Here is a 14,891-nt window from a genome sequence, read left to right as displayed (position 1 = left end):
CTAGAATGTGAATCTCTATCTCAAAAATCTCTGGTTTATAATTATTTAAAGTTATTTTATTTCCAACCCAATGGGGGAAAGGAGAAAAATATTTGAAAACGTGAGGAATATTTGCTGCATATTAATAATTCAATGCAGAACAAAGAGCATATATAGCTGGAGTCAGGAGGCATTTGAGAGAAACCATCACTGGGGCTTTAATTTCTGCCATGCCCATGATTTTATCCATCCTTTCCAGTGCCGGAGACAGTGCCAGTCACAGTAGATAACTATTTAATAGGTAACTATTTAACGAAAGAATGAATTGAGGAAAGACATGACCAGGTGCATACTGGGAACTGTAAGTAGTTTGAGAAGATGCAAGAAAACAAGGTCTTTTCACTCTGGAGATGTCTACAATGGACAGAGAATTGCTAATATGTGTATGTTTCTCAAGTGAATGTGCTTGCATTGTGGCAACCTAGAGTGATAAATCGGAGAAGGCACTGGCAACCCACTCCAGTACTCTTGCCTGGAAAATCCCATGGACGGAGGAGCCTGGTAGGCTGCAGTCCATGCGGTAGCTAAGAGTTGGGCACGACTGAGCGACTTCACTTTCACTTTTCACTTTCATGCATTGGAGAAGGAAATGGCAACCCACTCCAGTGTTCTTGCCTGGAGAATCCCAGGGACGGGGGAGCCTCGTGGACTGCCGTCCATGGGGTCGCACAGAGTCGGACACGACTGAAGCGACTTAGTAGCAGCAGAGTGATAAATGGCTCCATGCATGCATGTGGATGATAAAGACAGCTTGAGCGGTCTCCTTAATATGACTCATTACAAATAGTCCAAAGGTAGTATTTCTGAAAGCCGCGTGATACCCCACGTGCCCTCAAATTTTGCTCCCTTTAAACTATATAGGCTGTCCCTGGGACTCATCTCAGAATAAGCAGCAACTGGCGGTTTCTACTGTAACCCAGGGCTGTCTAGAAGAGAGTGGGAAGGACTTCATTGAGCAGAGGTAACAATGAAAGACACTAAGCCCCCAACCACCTTATTCTAACGCTCCGAGGCACGCCCACCTCTCTGAGTGCTTGCTATTCCAAGAGATGAGGATGGTAAGGGACCTCGGTTAGGGCTTCCCAGGTGGCGCTAGTGGTAAAATGGTAAAGAACCCACTTGTCAATGCAGGAGACATAAAAGAGGCCGGTTTGATCCCTGAGTGGGGAAGATCCCCTGGAGGAGGGCATGGCAACCCACTCCAGTATCTTTGCCTGGAGAATCCCATGGACAGAGGAGCCTGGCAAGCTAAGGTCCACAGTGTCGCAGAGAGTCGGACCAGCCTGAAGGGACTTGGCACGCACAAGGGACGTCTATTAACGGCCTCCGGCCGGCAGAGGGAGCCCAGCCTCAGCGAGAGGCAGAGAGAGCGTCTGCCGGGCGCCCGCCGCGTAGCGCCGCCGCGGAGCGAGGCTCCGCCCATCCCGGGCTGGCGGCTGGCCGAGGGTTGAGGACATCGGGCGGGCGCGGGCTTGTAGAGCCATGAACGGGGCAGGGTCGGGCCCTCGCCGGCGGGCGCGAGTGTCCCGCCTCGTCTCCTTCAGCGCGACCCACCGCCTCCACAGGTGGGGTGCGCCCTCCACAGGTGGTGGGGACAGGGCCGTGGAGCCCCGGGGTGAGGGCCCGGGTGTGGGAGGAGCGGGGCTGCGGCGGATGAAAGGCTGGGTGCGCGCCGCGGCCTCTTTTGGCCCCTGTGCTTTGTTGTTGGCGTCACAGCAGTGGCGACTGGAGTTGACCCGGTACCTGGGGTCCCTGATGTTCAAAGCAGTTGAATTCGCCCAGGTTACTCAGTGCCAGGCACATAGTAAACAGGCAGAGCGTGCTAAGTCGCTTCCGTCGTGTCCGACTCTGCGACCCTATGGACTATATAGCCCTCCAGGCTCCTCTGTCCATGGGGATTCTCCAGGCAAGAGTACTGGAGTGGGTTGCGGTGCCCGGCTCCAGGGGATCTTCCCGACCCAGGGCTCGAACCTGGGTCTGCTGCATTGGCAGGAGATTCTTTACCACTAGCACCACCTGGGAAGCCCGAAACACTCAATACGTGTTAGCTACTATAATGTATCAAAAGCGTCATCTTTCCTCGCTAATATCGCTACAGCAGGGCGAGTTTTGTCCACTTATTACTGAACAGAAAATGAACCTTGATGTTCACTTGCCCGAGAGTAAGAAGCACAGTTGGGGTTTTGAACGCAGAGTACTCAGACTGCTTGATTGCACTGAAGAGTTGATTTTGAGGAGGGTGTTGCCACTCATTAGCAAGCTCGGCTGTCTGCGCATGTGTTTCTTGGTCTATACCATGGGGTCGCTAAGAGTCGGACACGACTGAGCGACTTCACTTTCACTTTTCACTTTTCATGCGTTGGAGAAGGAAATAGCAACCCACTCCAGTGTTCTTGCCTGGAGAATCCCAGGGACGGGGGAGCCTGGTGGGCTGCCGTCTATGGGGTCGCACAGAGTCGGACACGACTGAAGCGACTTAGCAGCAGCAGGATGAAGATAATAATTTCTACCTAACAGGATTCACCCATCCATTCATTCACTGGACCGCTATTTGTTATTGGATCTTGGTGCTAGGCAACAGGGATGCAGCAGTGATCAAGACCTGTCACAGTTTTCTGTCTGGAATGTACAAACTGGTCAGTTTTGTGGCAGGTACAGTGAGGTAATTTTGTGCAAAAACTTTGTGAACAGTAGCACTCTAAATGTAAGAGGTAGGTGAGCAGGAGAAAGGAAAGTAATAGAATCTCAAAAAGAAAGGGGTTATTTATTAGGAAGCTCCAACGTATGAGAGAGGTAAGGCCTCATTGAACGTGCACGGTTGACTGGACAGGTATAGGCACAAAAATCTATTAAGAAAATGGTTCCCTGCCTGGAACAATAGCTGAGTATTGTAATTTTAAAGTTTACCGGGGTTTGAATACCCCTCAATGGATTGGTGGGGTTATCAGTAGGCAATAGTTGAGGAGAAATAAAGCAAGATTTTAAAGAGATGTACTAGGTCATGTAATTATTTTCTAGAGGAATGAGTTTTTTATTCAGATTTTTGAAAAACTTATTTTCTGTTGGGTTATAGTCGATTAACAATGTTGTAGTTTCAGGTGAACAGTGAAGGGATTCAGCCATACATACATGTGTATCCATTCGCCCCCAAACCAGGAGGAATAAGATTTCAAGCTACTTGAGGATAACCATCTTCTTTTTTAAGTTACTGTGTACCATTGCTTCATTCAGCCTATGCCTAGTATGTAGTAGGTGCAGTAAGTCCCCATTATACAAACCTTCAAGTTGTGTACTTTTCAAAGATGCGAACACACATCTCGTTCCAGCAAGGAACCAGAACATGTGCCATCAATGTCAGGCATGAGTGAAGTTGCAGCTTGCTCTTTGTCTCCTGTTGTTGACGATCCTTCAGCTCTACCATTTTCCACCTCCTCTAAGGAAATCAGTCCTGAATATTCATTGGAAGGACTGATGCTGAAGCTGAAACTCCAATACTTTGGCCACCTGATGCGAGGAACTAACTCATTTGAAAAGACCCTGATGCTGGGAAAGATTGAAGGTGGGAGGAAAAGGGGACAACAGAGGATGAGATGGTTTTTGGATGGCATCACCAACTCAATGGGCATGAGTTTGAGTAAACTCTGAGAGTTGGTGAGGGACAGGGAGGCCTAGTGTGCTGCAGTCCATGGGGTCACAAAGAGTCAGACACGACTGAGCAACTGAAGTGAACTCCCTCCTCCAGTCACTAGCTCTTTTTGCCTGTTCACTTGATGCTAGGCCCTATATGCCAGCTGTTGTACTATACTACTGTACTTTTCAAGGTATTGTACTGTAAGATTACAAATGTTTTATTTTTTGTGTTTGTTTTTTATGTATTATTTGTATGAAAAGTCTTCTAAACCTATTAGAGTACAGAACTATATAGCTGATTTATGTTAGTTGGGTACCTTAGCAAACTTTGGGCTTACGAACACATTCTCAGAATGGTACTCTTCATATGTAGGGGACTTACTGTATTCAGTAAATGTTGAGTTGAAAAATGGAAGGGTCTTCAGCAGATCAGCTTTTGAAATCTTGCTGTGGAACAAGGATGTTGAATTTATTTATGCTAATTTGTATGGTATGTTTGTCTAATTAGGAGACACATTGTGGTTCCTGACATAAAATTAAGTAATGAAATCAAATGGATTTATGCCTCTATTTGATGAGCTAAAGATTAATAAGTTGTGAAGTTTTTCAAAGGCTAGAGAAAACAGTAAGTGTAGGGAACAGAGAAGGTATCAGAACTTGTGTCATGTTGATTTTTTTTTTTTTTTTTTGGTCAGCAAATCTCTTAGTAATGAAGAAAACTTGAAATTATTTGGGAAGTGCAACAACCCAAATGGCCATGGGCACAATTACAAAGGTGAGAGAAAAACTGGTGAAATTTTAGCCCTTTCAATAATGATGAATGACTGTTGAGCAACTGGGGTCCTAATGAGTAAGAAACTTTATGGACAGAGCATGAAAGCTTTGAGTCTTGAATGAGAAAGTAAATGAAAGTTCAAAATGAAAAGATCTGTTGCCTTAGTTGGATGTATCTTAAGTTATAGTTGAAAACAGAATGGTTTAAATAATTTTTTCCTTGACCTTCGAGTACATGACATTCCTTTGGCACTGTGTTTTCTTCTAATTAGGTATTGCTAAGGTCAATGTTAAAATTAGATTGTATTCACTGTGTAAGTAATGACTGACAAAAAGAGAGTATTGGCTCAAGATGTCCTGTATGACAGGAAAATAAGTTGGGTCTAAAACTTTGACAGCAGTATTCTAAGGAGGTAATTATTTTATGCAAGGACAAGAGACTTGTTTATTGAGATACAGATGATATAAAAAAAATAGGTGTGTAAGCCGTAGAGTATCACAGCAAATGATATGATGGAGTAAAAAGACCAGAAAAGATGTCAGAATATTGGGCTTTCACGTGTAGTTACTGTCTCTTACTTGATCTGTATCTCTAATTCTGTTTGCTCACTTATACCTAATGGTGTTTCTGTGAAGCTGAAAGAAATATGTAAAAGTCATTAATTTGCAAAGCACTCTGATCATCAAGATCTTTCAGAAGTTTCACTTTTTAAAAATTAATTAATTTTAATGGGAGAAGAATTGTTTTACAACGTTATGATGGTTTTGGCTCTGCATCAATATAAATTGGCCACAGGTATACATTTCTTCAAAATTACTTGTTAATCTACAAATCATTGCTATATGCTGTGTTTACATTTTTATGAGTAAAGGGACAAGAATTTTAGGCCCGGTAATAGTTTGCTTGTTCAGGAAGGTAGGAGCAGCTCAGTGTGTAGCTGGAGTTCTTCCTGTACATTTTCTACTTTTATAGGCAGTGATTAAGCAGCATCTTGAAGTAGAGATTCCTTCCAAGTACATCATAAGCAGAATTTATACCCTTTTTGGCCTTGGCTAAGCACTCTTACGTTCCTCTGCCATGGTCGAACTGCATTAGTTGATAAAAAGATCTTAAGTGAAAGAACAGACATTGTTGGGGGGTGGGGGGAATGCAGCTTTGTAGAACAGAGATCTAACACCTAATTTATGTTGCTAACTTGTGTTTGGATGTTAATCTGTTGAAAGTCATGTTGGAAAAAAAAAAAAAGAAAGTCATGTTGGTTTTTTGGTTATTTTGTTTTCTTCCCCATAGTTGTGGTGACAGTACATGGAGAGGTACGTGCTGAACATGTCTGTGGTTTGTGCAGATTGCTGGGCCCTCTTTCAGCCACAGTAATGGATTCTGTGTTGAAAAGTTCTGTTCAGATTCGTGTTGCTTCATTGTTGGTCTTTGTGGATGGTGAGCTGCTGCCATTTCAGGCCTTTCCTCTCCCAAAGCATCATCTGTCATGTGCTGTATGTGGACAGGTAGAAGGGCAGTGCAGTGGAAAGGGAGCCTCGAGTACTTGGTGTTTCCATGCTGAGATGGATTGTCTTGGGGATGAAGGCATTGTGGGACCAGTTTCTGCACATGTTGCAGTCTTTAGTAATTTACCAGAGGTTAAAATATGAAGAGCATACTATAGTAATAACTCACCTTTGTTTATTCTTTAGGTTGATCCTGTTACAGGAATGGTCATGAATTTGACTGACCTCAAAAAGTATATGGAGGTAATGGCATGCTGGATACTATTTTGTGCTGTCTTCAGAATATAATATTTGATGGCCCCCTTTTCACTTTCCCAGCCAGGTATCATCAGAGGTCCTGTGACCTGGCAAGTGGAATTGGGTGTGGGAATGAGGTAGTATTAATAGTTGGAGGAGCTTCTCTCAGTGTTCTCTAAAGGTGTTGGGATGACTGAATGGAAATTAGTCATGGTTGTATTACAGTGATAGGAATGAATGTAGTGTGCTCATCTTGTCTTCTTTGTTGACATATCCTGATTTCCTCTGTTTAACAAATTCTTCCCTTCTTTCAGGACACAGCTTTATCCTTGAAGCTTTCTATTCCTGAAATCGGTGAATTTTCCTTACATCTTTAATCACAGATTTTAATACTATCCTGTTTTATTCACTCCAGCTTTACGATAAACTCACTGGGGCAGTTGATGATAGGGATAACAAAAAAGAAGGTTTTCAGTAAAAGACTTACTGCTTATATCATTACAGAATTCTTGGATTGTAAGAGACTGTAGAGGTCATCCATGCCAGCTTCTTCCTTCCTTTGACTGAGATTGAGAGATACTGACTAGTTAACCTCCCCTACTTGCCCTCAGTCATGTAATTAATCCTTTGCAAAGTTGGGAATTAGATTTCCTTCCATCCAGCTTTGTTTTTATTATGCCATCATTTCACCTGTTTGTTTTGCTTCAACTTTGCTCCTTACTTTTGTTTTAAAATTTGACATTTGTTTAATTAAAACTGTTGTTATGAATAATCGTTACTTCTTTCATGTTGCTTATCTTACATATATGTAACAAGTTTGCCTGCTTTGCATCAGTCTTTGAGCTGAGCACTAGGAATCCAGTGATGAATGAGACATAACTCGTAGCCACAGCGTGCTCACATGACTTTATAGCAGGTAAAGAACACTCAGTGTTAAGTGAGTGTTGGTTGAATAAATGAAAAGGAGAATGAGTGAGTGAGCAAACAGTGCTGTGCTCAAAGTACTTTAGGAAAGCTATAAAGACAAAGTTCTTGCAAACACTAGTGACATAAATATATATACATGAAGGTTTATAAGAAACACCCTAGGCAGGCATACAGCGAAATACCAGAGGAGAAATTCTCTGCACTTTTTCCCCATCTTTGTGTACTTGAAGGATGCTGCATACCACATACTTTAAAAGTGGCTTATGACATACAGAGACAAATTAGAAAGAGCCCCGTAGAAGAGGTCTCAATGGAAAAGTTGGGATCTGAACAGGAGTTTTCAGTTAAAACAAAGATTAAACAAGGATTTATTTTCTTGATATCCATGTGGATATCATTTATTTTAAAGTCTGTTTGGTTTAGGACTTACTCTTTTTATATGATTCTGATTTTTCTCAGAAAATGATTGTTATTGTTATTATTAATGTACCTTCTTAGAACCATACCATATGGAAACTTAGATTGTTCCACAAATTCTTTCTTTTTAATTGAAGTATAGTTGATGTATAATATTATATGTTATGGGTGTACAGTATAGTGATTGACGATTTTTAAAGGTTATACTCCATTTATAGTTGTTATAAAATATTGGCTGTATTCCTCATGTTGTACAGTATGTCCTTTTAGCTTATTTTATATGTAATAGTTCATACCTCTTAATCCTCTATCCTTTTATACCCTTCCTCCCTTCTCTCTCTCCACTGGTAACCACTAGTTTTCTTCATCTAGTGAGTCTATTTCTTTTTTGTTATATTCACTAGTTTATTAATTTTTTAAGATTGCTTAGGTTTTTTACAATAGCTAAAAGTAATACAAAAAGTGAAGTGAAAGAAGTCACTCAGTCGTGTCCAACTCTTTGCGACCCCATGGACTGTAGCCTACTAGGCTCCTCCATCCATGGAATTTTCCAGGCAAGAGTACTGGAGTGGGTTGCCATTTGCTTCTCCAGGAGATCTTCCCGACTCAGGGATTGAACCTAGGTCCTCCCGCATTGCAAGCAGACACTTTTACCATCTGAGCCACCAGGGAAAGTTTACAAAGAATAAGGCAATTACAATTCTTGCCAATGACAAAAATGCTGTGTATAATATATATAAGTATTAAGAAGCCAGTCTTTGCATGTTTTTAGTTTTCTTTCTAAGAGCCCAGGATCATTGTTAAAGTACTCCTTATGGCAGAAACTCAGAACACCTTACATAATTTCAGTCTTAATCTGCTTTATAAAACATAGTAATCATTGAAAGTGTGTCCTAACTATATTGTGGCATTGTGCTGAAGGTGAGACTGTTAGAGAAAAGTATTTGTGGTAACATTTTGGACAGAATTCAAGAAGTGTTAAACTAAATTCTGAATCACAGAGGCTTGTTATGAGAAAGAACCAGTGAATTCTCTATCTGTTGGTTTCTTGCCTCTCTACATTCAGTAATGAGGATATCCAGCCATTATAGAGAGCTAGGCCTTTTTTTATTTTATAACTTTAAACTTTCTGAGATTGTTTTGTAAGACACAAAGTTCTTGCAAGTACTGAATTAGTGACGAGATGATAAGATTTAGAGGCAAAGGTAGGACACTTTGAAATATGATTCATAAATGGAATCAGTGATATTTTCCTTTGTTTTGTCTGTAGGAGGCAATTATGAAGCCCCTTGATCATAAGAATCTGGATCTAGATGTGCCATATTTTGCAGACATTGTAAGGTGAGTGACTGTTTTACTTTATATAGAAGAATTTAACATTTTACTTAATTATTGTGTGACTTTTTTTTAGTGTAATGATATCTTTTAAAACTAGAATTTTTATTCTCTGTAAATGTTAAACATGAAGTTTTGCTTATTTGTCTTTTGACCTTCTTTCCTTTTCTTCTCCAGCACAACAGAAAATGTAGCCGTATATATCTGGGAAAACCTCCAGAAATTTCTTCCTGTGGGAGTTCTTTATAAAGTAAAAGTATATGAAACTGACAATAATATTGTAGTCTATAAAGGAGAATAACTCTTAGAAATTAATTTCCATCCATATTTGAAGAAGATCTTTATCCCCTTGAACAATTAAGAAGTCATCACCTTACTGTTGCACTTCCACATTGTGTTCTGGAGTCATTGTGAATGAGTCCTGTTCTAGACTCAAATCTAATTTAAAACCAAGTTTGTAATGTATTCTGAGTATCATTTAAAGAGTCTTTCATCTGTAGATTAAAATCACTTCAGCAAAATATTCTGGTGTAGAATCATTTGGAAGCAAAAGAAATCTGTGTGTTTTTTTTTTCATTATCTCATTTTTAGTATTCATTTTTTTCTTGGTATAATATAAATGGAAAAAATGTTTATAAGACTGACAGGTGAAAATTATAAAAAATACCAGTGACCACAAAGTCTGAAAACAGACTACATAGTATTTCTAGTAGATTGCGCTCCCTTGATTACTTCTTTTAGGATATGCTAAACGTGTTCCACTGGAAAAGGGAATGGCAAACCACTTCAGCATTCTTGCCTTGAGAACCCTATGAACAGTATGAAAAGGCAAAAAGATATGACACAGAAAGATGAAATCCCCAGGTCGGTAGGTGCCCAATATGCTACTGGAGAAGAGCAGAGAAATAACTCCAGAAGGAATGAAGAGGCTGAGCCAAAACAGAAACAAGACCCAGCTGTGGATGTGTCTGGTGGTGAAAGTAAAGTCTGATGCTGTAAAGAACAGTATTGCATAGGAACCTGGAATGTTAGGTCCATGAATCAAGGTAAATTAGAAGTGGTCAAACAGGAGATGACAAGAATGAACATCGCATTTTAGGAATCAGTGAAGTAAAATGGACTGTAGTGGGCTAATTTAATTCAGATGACCATTATATCTACTTCTGTGGACAAGGATCCCTTAGAAAAAATGAAGTAGCTCTTATAGTCAACAAGAGAGCCTGAAATACAGTACTTGGGTGCAATCTCAAAAATGACAAAATGATCTCTGTTTGTTTCCAAGGCAAACCATTCATATCAAAATTCATTACAATATCAGTAATCCAAGTATACGCCCCAATCACTAATGCTGAAGAAGCTGAAGTTGAATGGTTCTATGAAGACCTATAAGACCTTCCAAAACTAACACCAAAAAAAGATGTCCTTTTCATTATAGGGGACTGGAATGCAAAAGTAGGAGGTTACAAGATACCTGGAGTAATAGACAAGTTAGGCTTTGGAATACAAAATGAAGCAGGGCAAAGGCTAACAGAGTTTTGCCAAGAGAATGCACCAGTTATAGTGAACACCCTTTTCCAACAGCACAAGAGATGAACCTACAGATGGATAGGGCCAGATGGTCAATACTGAAATTAGATTGATTATATTTTTTGCAGGTGAAGGTGGAGAAGCTCTATACAGTCAGCAAAAACAAGACTAGGAGCTGACTGTGGCTCAGATCATGAACTCCTTATTGCAAAATTCAGACTTAAAGAAAGTAGGGAAAACCACTAGGCCATTCAGGTATGACCTAAATCAAATCCCTTATGATTATACAGTGGCAGTGACAAATAAATTTGATGGATTAGATCTGATAGAGTGCCTGAAGAACTATGGACAGAGGTTCATGACGTTGTACAGGAGATGATAATCAAAACCATCCCCAAGGAAAAGGAATGAAGAAGGCAAAATGGTTGTGTGAGGAGGCCTTACAAATAGCTGAGAAAAGAAGAAAAGCAAAAGGCAAAGGAGAAAAGGTGCAAGCTTTTTCAGTGAGAATTAGCCCTGAATCATCTGGGACAATGCATTGTAAATGAATGTACAGGGACTGGTGCCAGTGCCTTTTGGTAGTGCATGGTGTTCATTGCAGATTTGCTTATTGAACCATGAACTGCTAGTGAACATATCATAGAAGGTAAATAAACTGCTTATGTATATTTGTCTGTTTTCAGACCTTATGGCTACCTGAACAATTTAAACTCAGAAGACTGAAAAATAATCACATGTATTAAACCTTGTTAAGATAATTAGTGTGAAAAGGATATGTTACTCTGTACAGCATCTCTTTACGGAAGTTTTTCCTAGCTTGTTTTGTTCTGATCACTAAATTTACCTGCTTCAAGTTGAGCTGCTTTTGTGGCATTCATCTCTGGTATCTTTCTTCATGCCAAAATCTGCAAGAATATATTTGTTTTCTTCCCACAAAGAACAGTTCTCACTTGTGTTCTCATTTGTATTTTAAAACTAAGTTCCTTAAATATAGTGTTCATTTTTCTCTCCACATAGCAACTAGTACACAATGGATTCTTAGAATGTTGCTGCCTAAAAAGAGTAAAAGGACTTGTGCCATGATTAGTACACTAAAAGGATTTTCAAAGGAGTATACTTTTATTTTGGAGAGTTTAACTGCATGAGTTTTACAATAAATTTTGACAGTAATATGATGCCCACTTGATCAGATTTGAATGTCTTTTAGTTAGCACAATTTTTATGTTACTTACATATGTTTCATTTAGATTACTTGACAGGCAGGATAACAATAATTTGGTAAGGCAATTTATATTTTAATTTTTAAAAAGTCCATTCAAGGTGAACATTATTCCCATTTTACAGATGAGAAAATTGAGACTGAGTTGAGTTTTAAGCTACTTGCCTAAACTAACTCAGCAAAATAATTAGTAAACTCTTTGATGCTCAGTCTGACTCCTAAGCACAGACTTTAAAACAAAAGATAGTGTATACATTTTAATACTTTTTTGATACCACATTATGCAGATTTGATATCATGTTAAAAAAAACTTTTTTTTTTTTTTTGTGGTAGCAGTGTCACTCCAGTTTATTGTGTTCATGAGTTGCTTCTAGAGAACATTTTTCTCCTACTTGCTTTTCTTAGGAAAGTGAGAATTCTATTTACCTACTGTTTATCAGTCTAGTAAATGAGTGAGTAGATGAGTGAATGTTCAAAGATAGGATATAGATTTTTTTTGTCTCCCTAGAACTGCTATCAGAGACCTTATCAAAGTATATTGTAATTATTGCTTTGTTGTCTAGTTGCTAAGTCATGTCCGACTCTTTGTGACCCCATACCTGTAGCTCTCCAGGCTCCTCTGTCCGTGGTATTTCCCAGGCAAAGATACTGGAGTGGGTTGCCACTTCCTTCTCCAGGGGGTCTTCCCAATCTAGGGCTCAAGCCTGTGTCTCCATCTCCTGCACTGCAGGTGTGTTCTGGGAAGCTTTACTGTTTTGTTTTTTCACTACCCTGATAACTTGTTGGCAAAATTAAGCAGAATATCATAAATAGTACACAATAATTTTCATTGATTAAACGAATGGTGTTTGGTAGAAACTGCTGAAATTTTACAATATCTTATACATAGTGGACACACGGTAAATATTTTCAGAATTGAGTAACATGAAAATGTTGAGCCTTGAGTCCTAGTCTGAGTGCTGTTACCATACAGCTTTGTCCCTTTCACCTCAGAGCCTTAGTTTTCCAAAATGAATGTTAGACAGATGTTTTCTGAAGTTTCTCCTGCCTGATCTTAGATTTTATATCTCAATGATTCAAAATACCAAATGGGTATTAATTTAGAGATGGGGAAAGATTATTGTGGGGTGGTGAGGTTTGGAAAAGCTTAGTGGAGGAGGTTAGTCCTGAATGGTGCTTAAAGTGATGAGACAGGGAGGGGGAATGGTTTAGACTTGAAGAGAAAAGGGGAAAAACACTGAAAGGGTAAAATTTTGTAAGTGAGGTTACCAATGTGGTCATGTGCTAAGTGTATTTGGTATATAGTGAATAGATTAATAAATATTTTTACAAATTTTAAATAAAATTAAAAATTTTTATTTTTAATTGGAGGAAAATTGTTTTACGATATTGCGTTGGCTTCTGCCATACGTCAACATGAATCAGCCATAGGTATACGTATATCCCCTCCCTCTTAAACCTCCCTCCCACATCCCACCTCTCTATGTTGTCACAGAACACAGAATTTGAGCTCCCTGTGTCATTCAGCAAATTCCCACTGGCTATCTAATTTTACATATAGTAATGTGTACATTTCAATGCTACTCTCAATTTGTCACACCTTCTCCTTCCCGCACTGTGTCCACAAGTCTGTTCTGTATGTATGCTTCTCCATTTCTGCCCTGTAAATAGATTCATTAGTACCATCTTTCTAGATTCCATATATATGTTTTAATATGCAATGTTTGTTTTTCTCTTTCTGACTTATTTCACTCTGTATAATAGTCTCTAGGTTCATCCACCTCATTAGAACTGACTCAGATTTGTTTCTTTTTATATTGTTCAGTTCAGTAAGTCATGTCTGACTCTTTGTGACCCCATGGACTGCAGCCCACCAGGCTTCCTTTTCCTTCAGTATCTCCTAAAGTTTGCTCAAACTCATGTCCATTGAGTTTGTGATGCCATCCACCATCTCACCCTCTGTTGCCCCCTTCTCTTCCTGCTCTCTAGCTCCTAGCATCAGGGTCTTTTCCAGTGAGTTGGTTCTTTGCATCAGATGACCAAAGCATTCCTTTTTATGGTGAAGTAATATTCCATTGTATATAGGTACCACAACTTTATCCATTCATCTGTCAATGGACATCTAGGTTGCTTCTGTTGGGAAGCCCAGTACAAAATAGCCAGTTGGAGGAAGTCCTTGGGAAAATGGCAAAGGGCCAGAAATACCCTGGCTTGGTGTGCTCGGGCAGAAAAACATCTCCTGCCTTTGGTTATGCCTGGCGCCAAGATTTAATAATAAATATTAAGGATGTTGCTTGAGAAAATGGGTTATGGGATAAGCACATGGGTCACTTAGAGCGCGCTGTCCTTGAAATATTTTTACTGATTAGGTGTTAACCCCGTACGTGCTCTGCTGGCTGTATAAGCTCTTTGTTCCTACTTCTATAAAAAGGCTTGACTGCAGAAATAAACTTGTCAGTCCTTGCAAGAGACTGTCCGAGTGTCCTTCTTTCAGGTTCGTTGCTTCCAAGTCCCGGGGAGAAAATCCCCAACAGCTTCCATGTCCTAGCTATTGTAAATAGTACTGCAATGAACATTGGGGTACATGTGTCTTTTTCAGTTATGGTTTCCTCAGGGTATATGCCCAGTAATGGGATTGTTGGGTCATATGGTAGTCTTATTCCTAGTTTTTTAAGGAATCTCCATACTATTCTCCATAGTGGCTTTATCAATTTGCATTCCCACCAACAGTGTAGGAGGGTTCCCTTTTCTCTATGTCCTCTTCAATATTTATTGTTTGTGAGTTTTTTGATAATGGCCATTCTGATCAGTATAAGGTGATACCTCATTGAAGTTTTGGTTTGCATTTCTCTAATAAGTGATATGAGCATCTTTTCATGTGTTTGTTAGCCATCTGTATGTCTTTTCTTGAGAGATGTCTGTTTAGGTCTTCTGCCTACCCTTTGGTTGGATTGTTTGTTTTTCTGGTATTGAGCTGCATGAGCTGCTTGTTTGTATATTTTGGAGATTAACCCTTTGACAGTTGTTTCATTTTCTATTATTTTCTCCCATTCTGAGGGTGTCTTTTCACCTTGTTTATAGTTTCCTTTGCTGTGCAAAAGCTTTTAAGTTTCATTAGGTCCAATCTGTTTATTTTTGTTTTTATTTCCGTTACTCTAGGGGTTGGGTCATAGAGAATCCTGTGATTTATGTCAAAGAGTGTTCTATGTTTTCCTCTAAGATCATTATAGTTTCTGACCTTCAATTTAGGTCTTTAATCAGTTGAGTTTATTTTTGTGTA

General features: G+C 39.6%; 1 protein-coding gene across 1 annotated transcript; it reads left to right on the top strand.

The window, feature by feature from the left end:
- The first annotated feature begins 1,442 nt into the window (after positions 1-1,442).
- PTS (6-pyruvoyltetrahydropterin synthase) lies at positions 1,443-9,388 on the top strand. Its single transcript, XM_027563748.1, has 6 exons — positions 1,443-1,604; positions 4,365-4,444; positions 5,735-5,757; positions 6,136-6,192; positions 8,801-8,871; positions 9,043-9,388. The coding sequence occupies exons 1-6, from the start codon at positions 1,522-1,524 to the stop codon at positions 9,164-9,166; spliced, it is 438 nt and encodes a 145-aa protein (XP_027419549.1). The 5' UTR covers positions 1,443-1,521; the 3' UTR covers positions 9,167-9,388.
- The last annotated feature ends 5,503 nt before the right edge of the window (positions 9,389-14,891 follow it).

The sequence above is a fragment of the Bos indicus x Bos taurus genome, chromosome 15 (assembly GCF_003369695.1).
Source record: "Bos indicus x Bos taurus breed Angus x Brahman F1 hybrid chromosome 15, Bos_hybrid_MaternalHap_v2.0, whole genome shotgun sequence".
Lineage (NCBI taxonomy): Eukaryota > Metazoa > Chordata > Mammalia > Artiodactyla > Bovidae > Bos > Bos indicus x Bos taurus.
The sequence above is the reverse complement of the archived record's forward strand: the minus strand, read 5'-3'. Positions and strand labels throughout refer to the sequence as shown.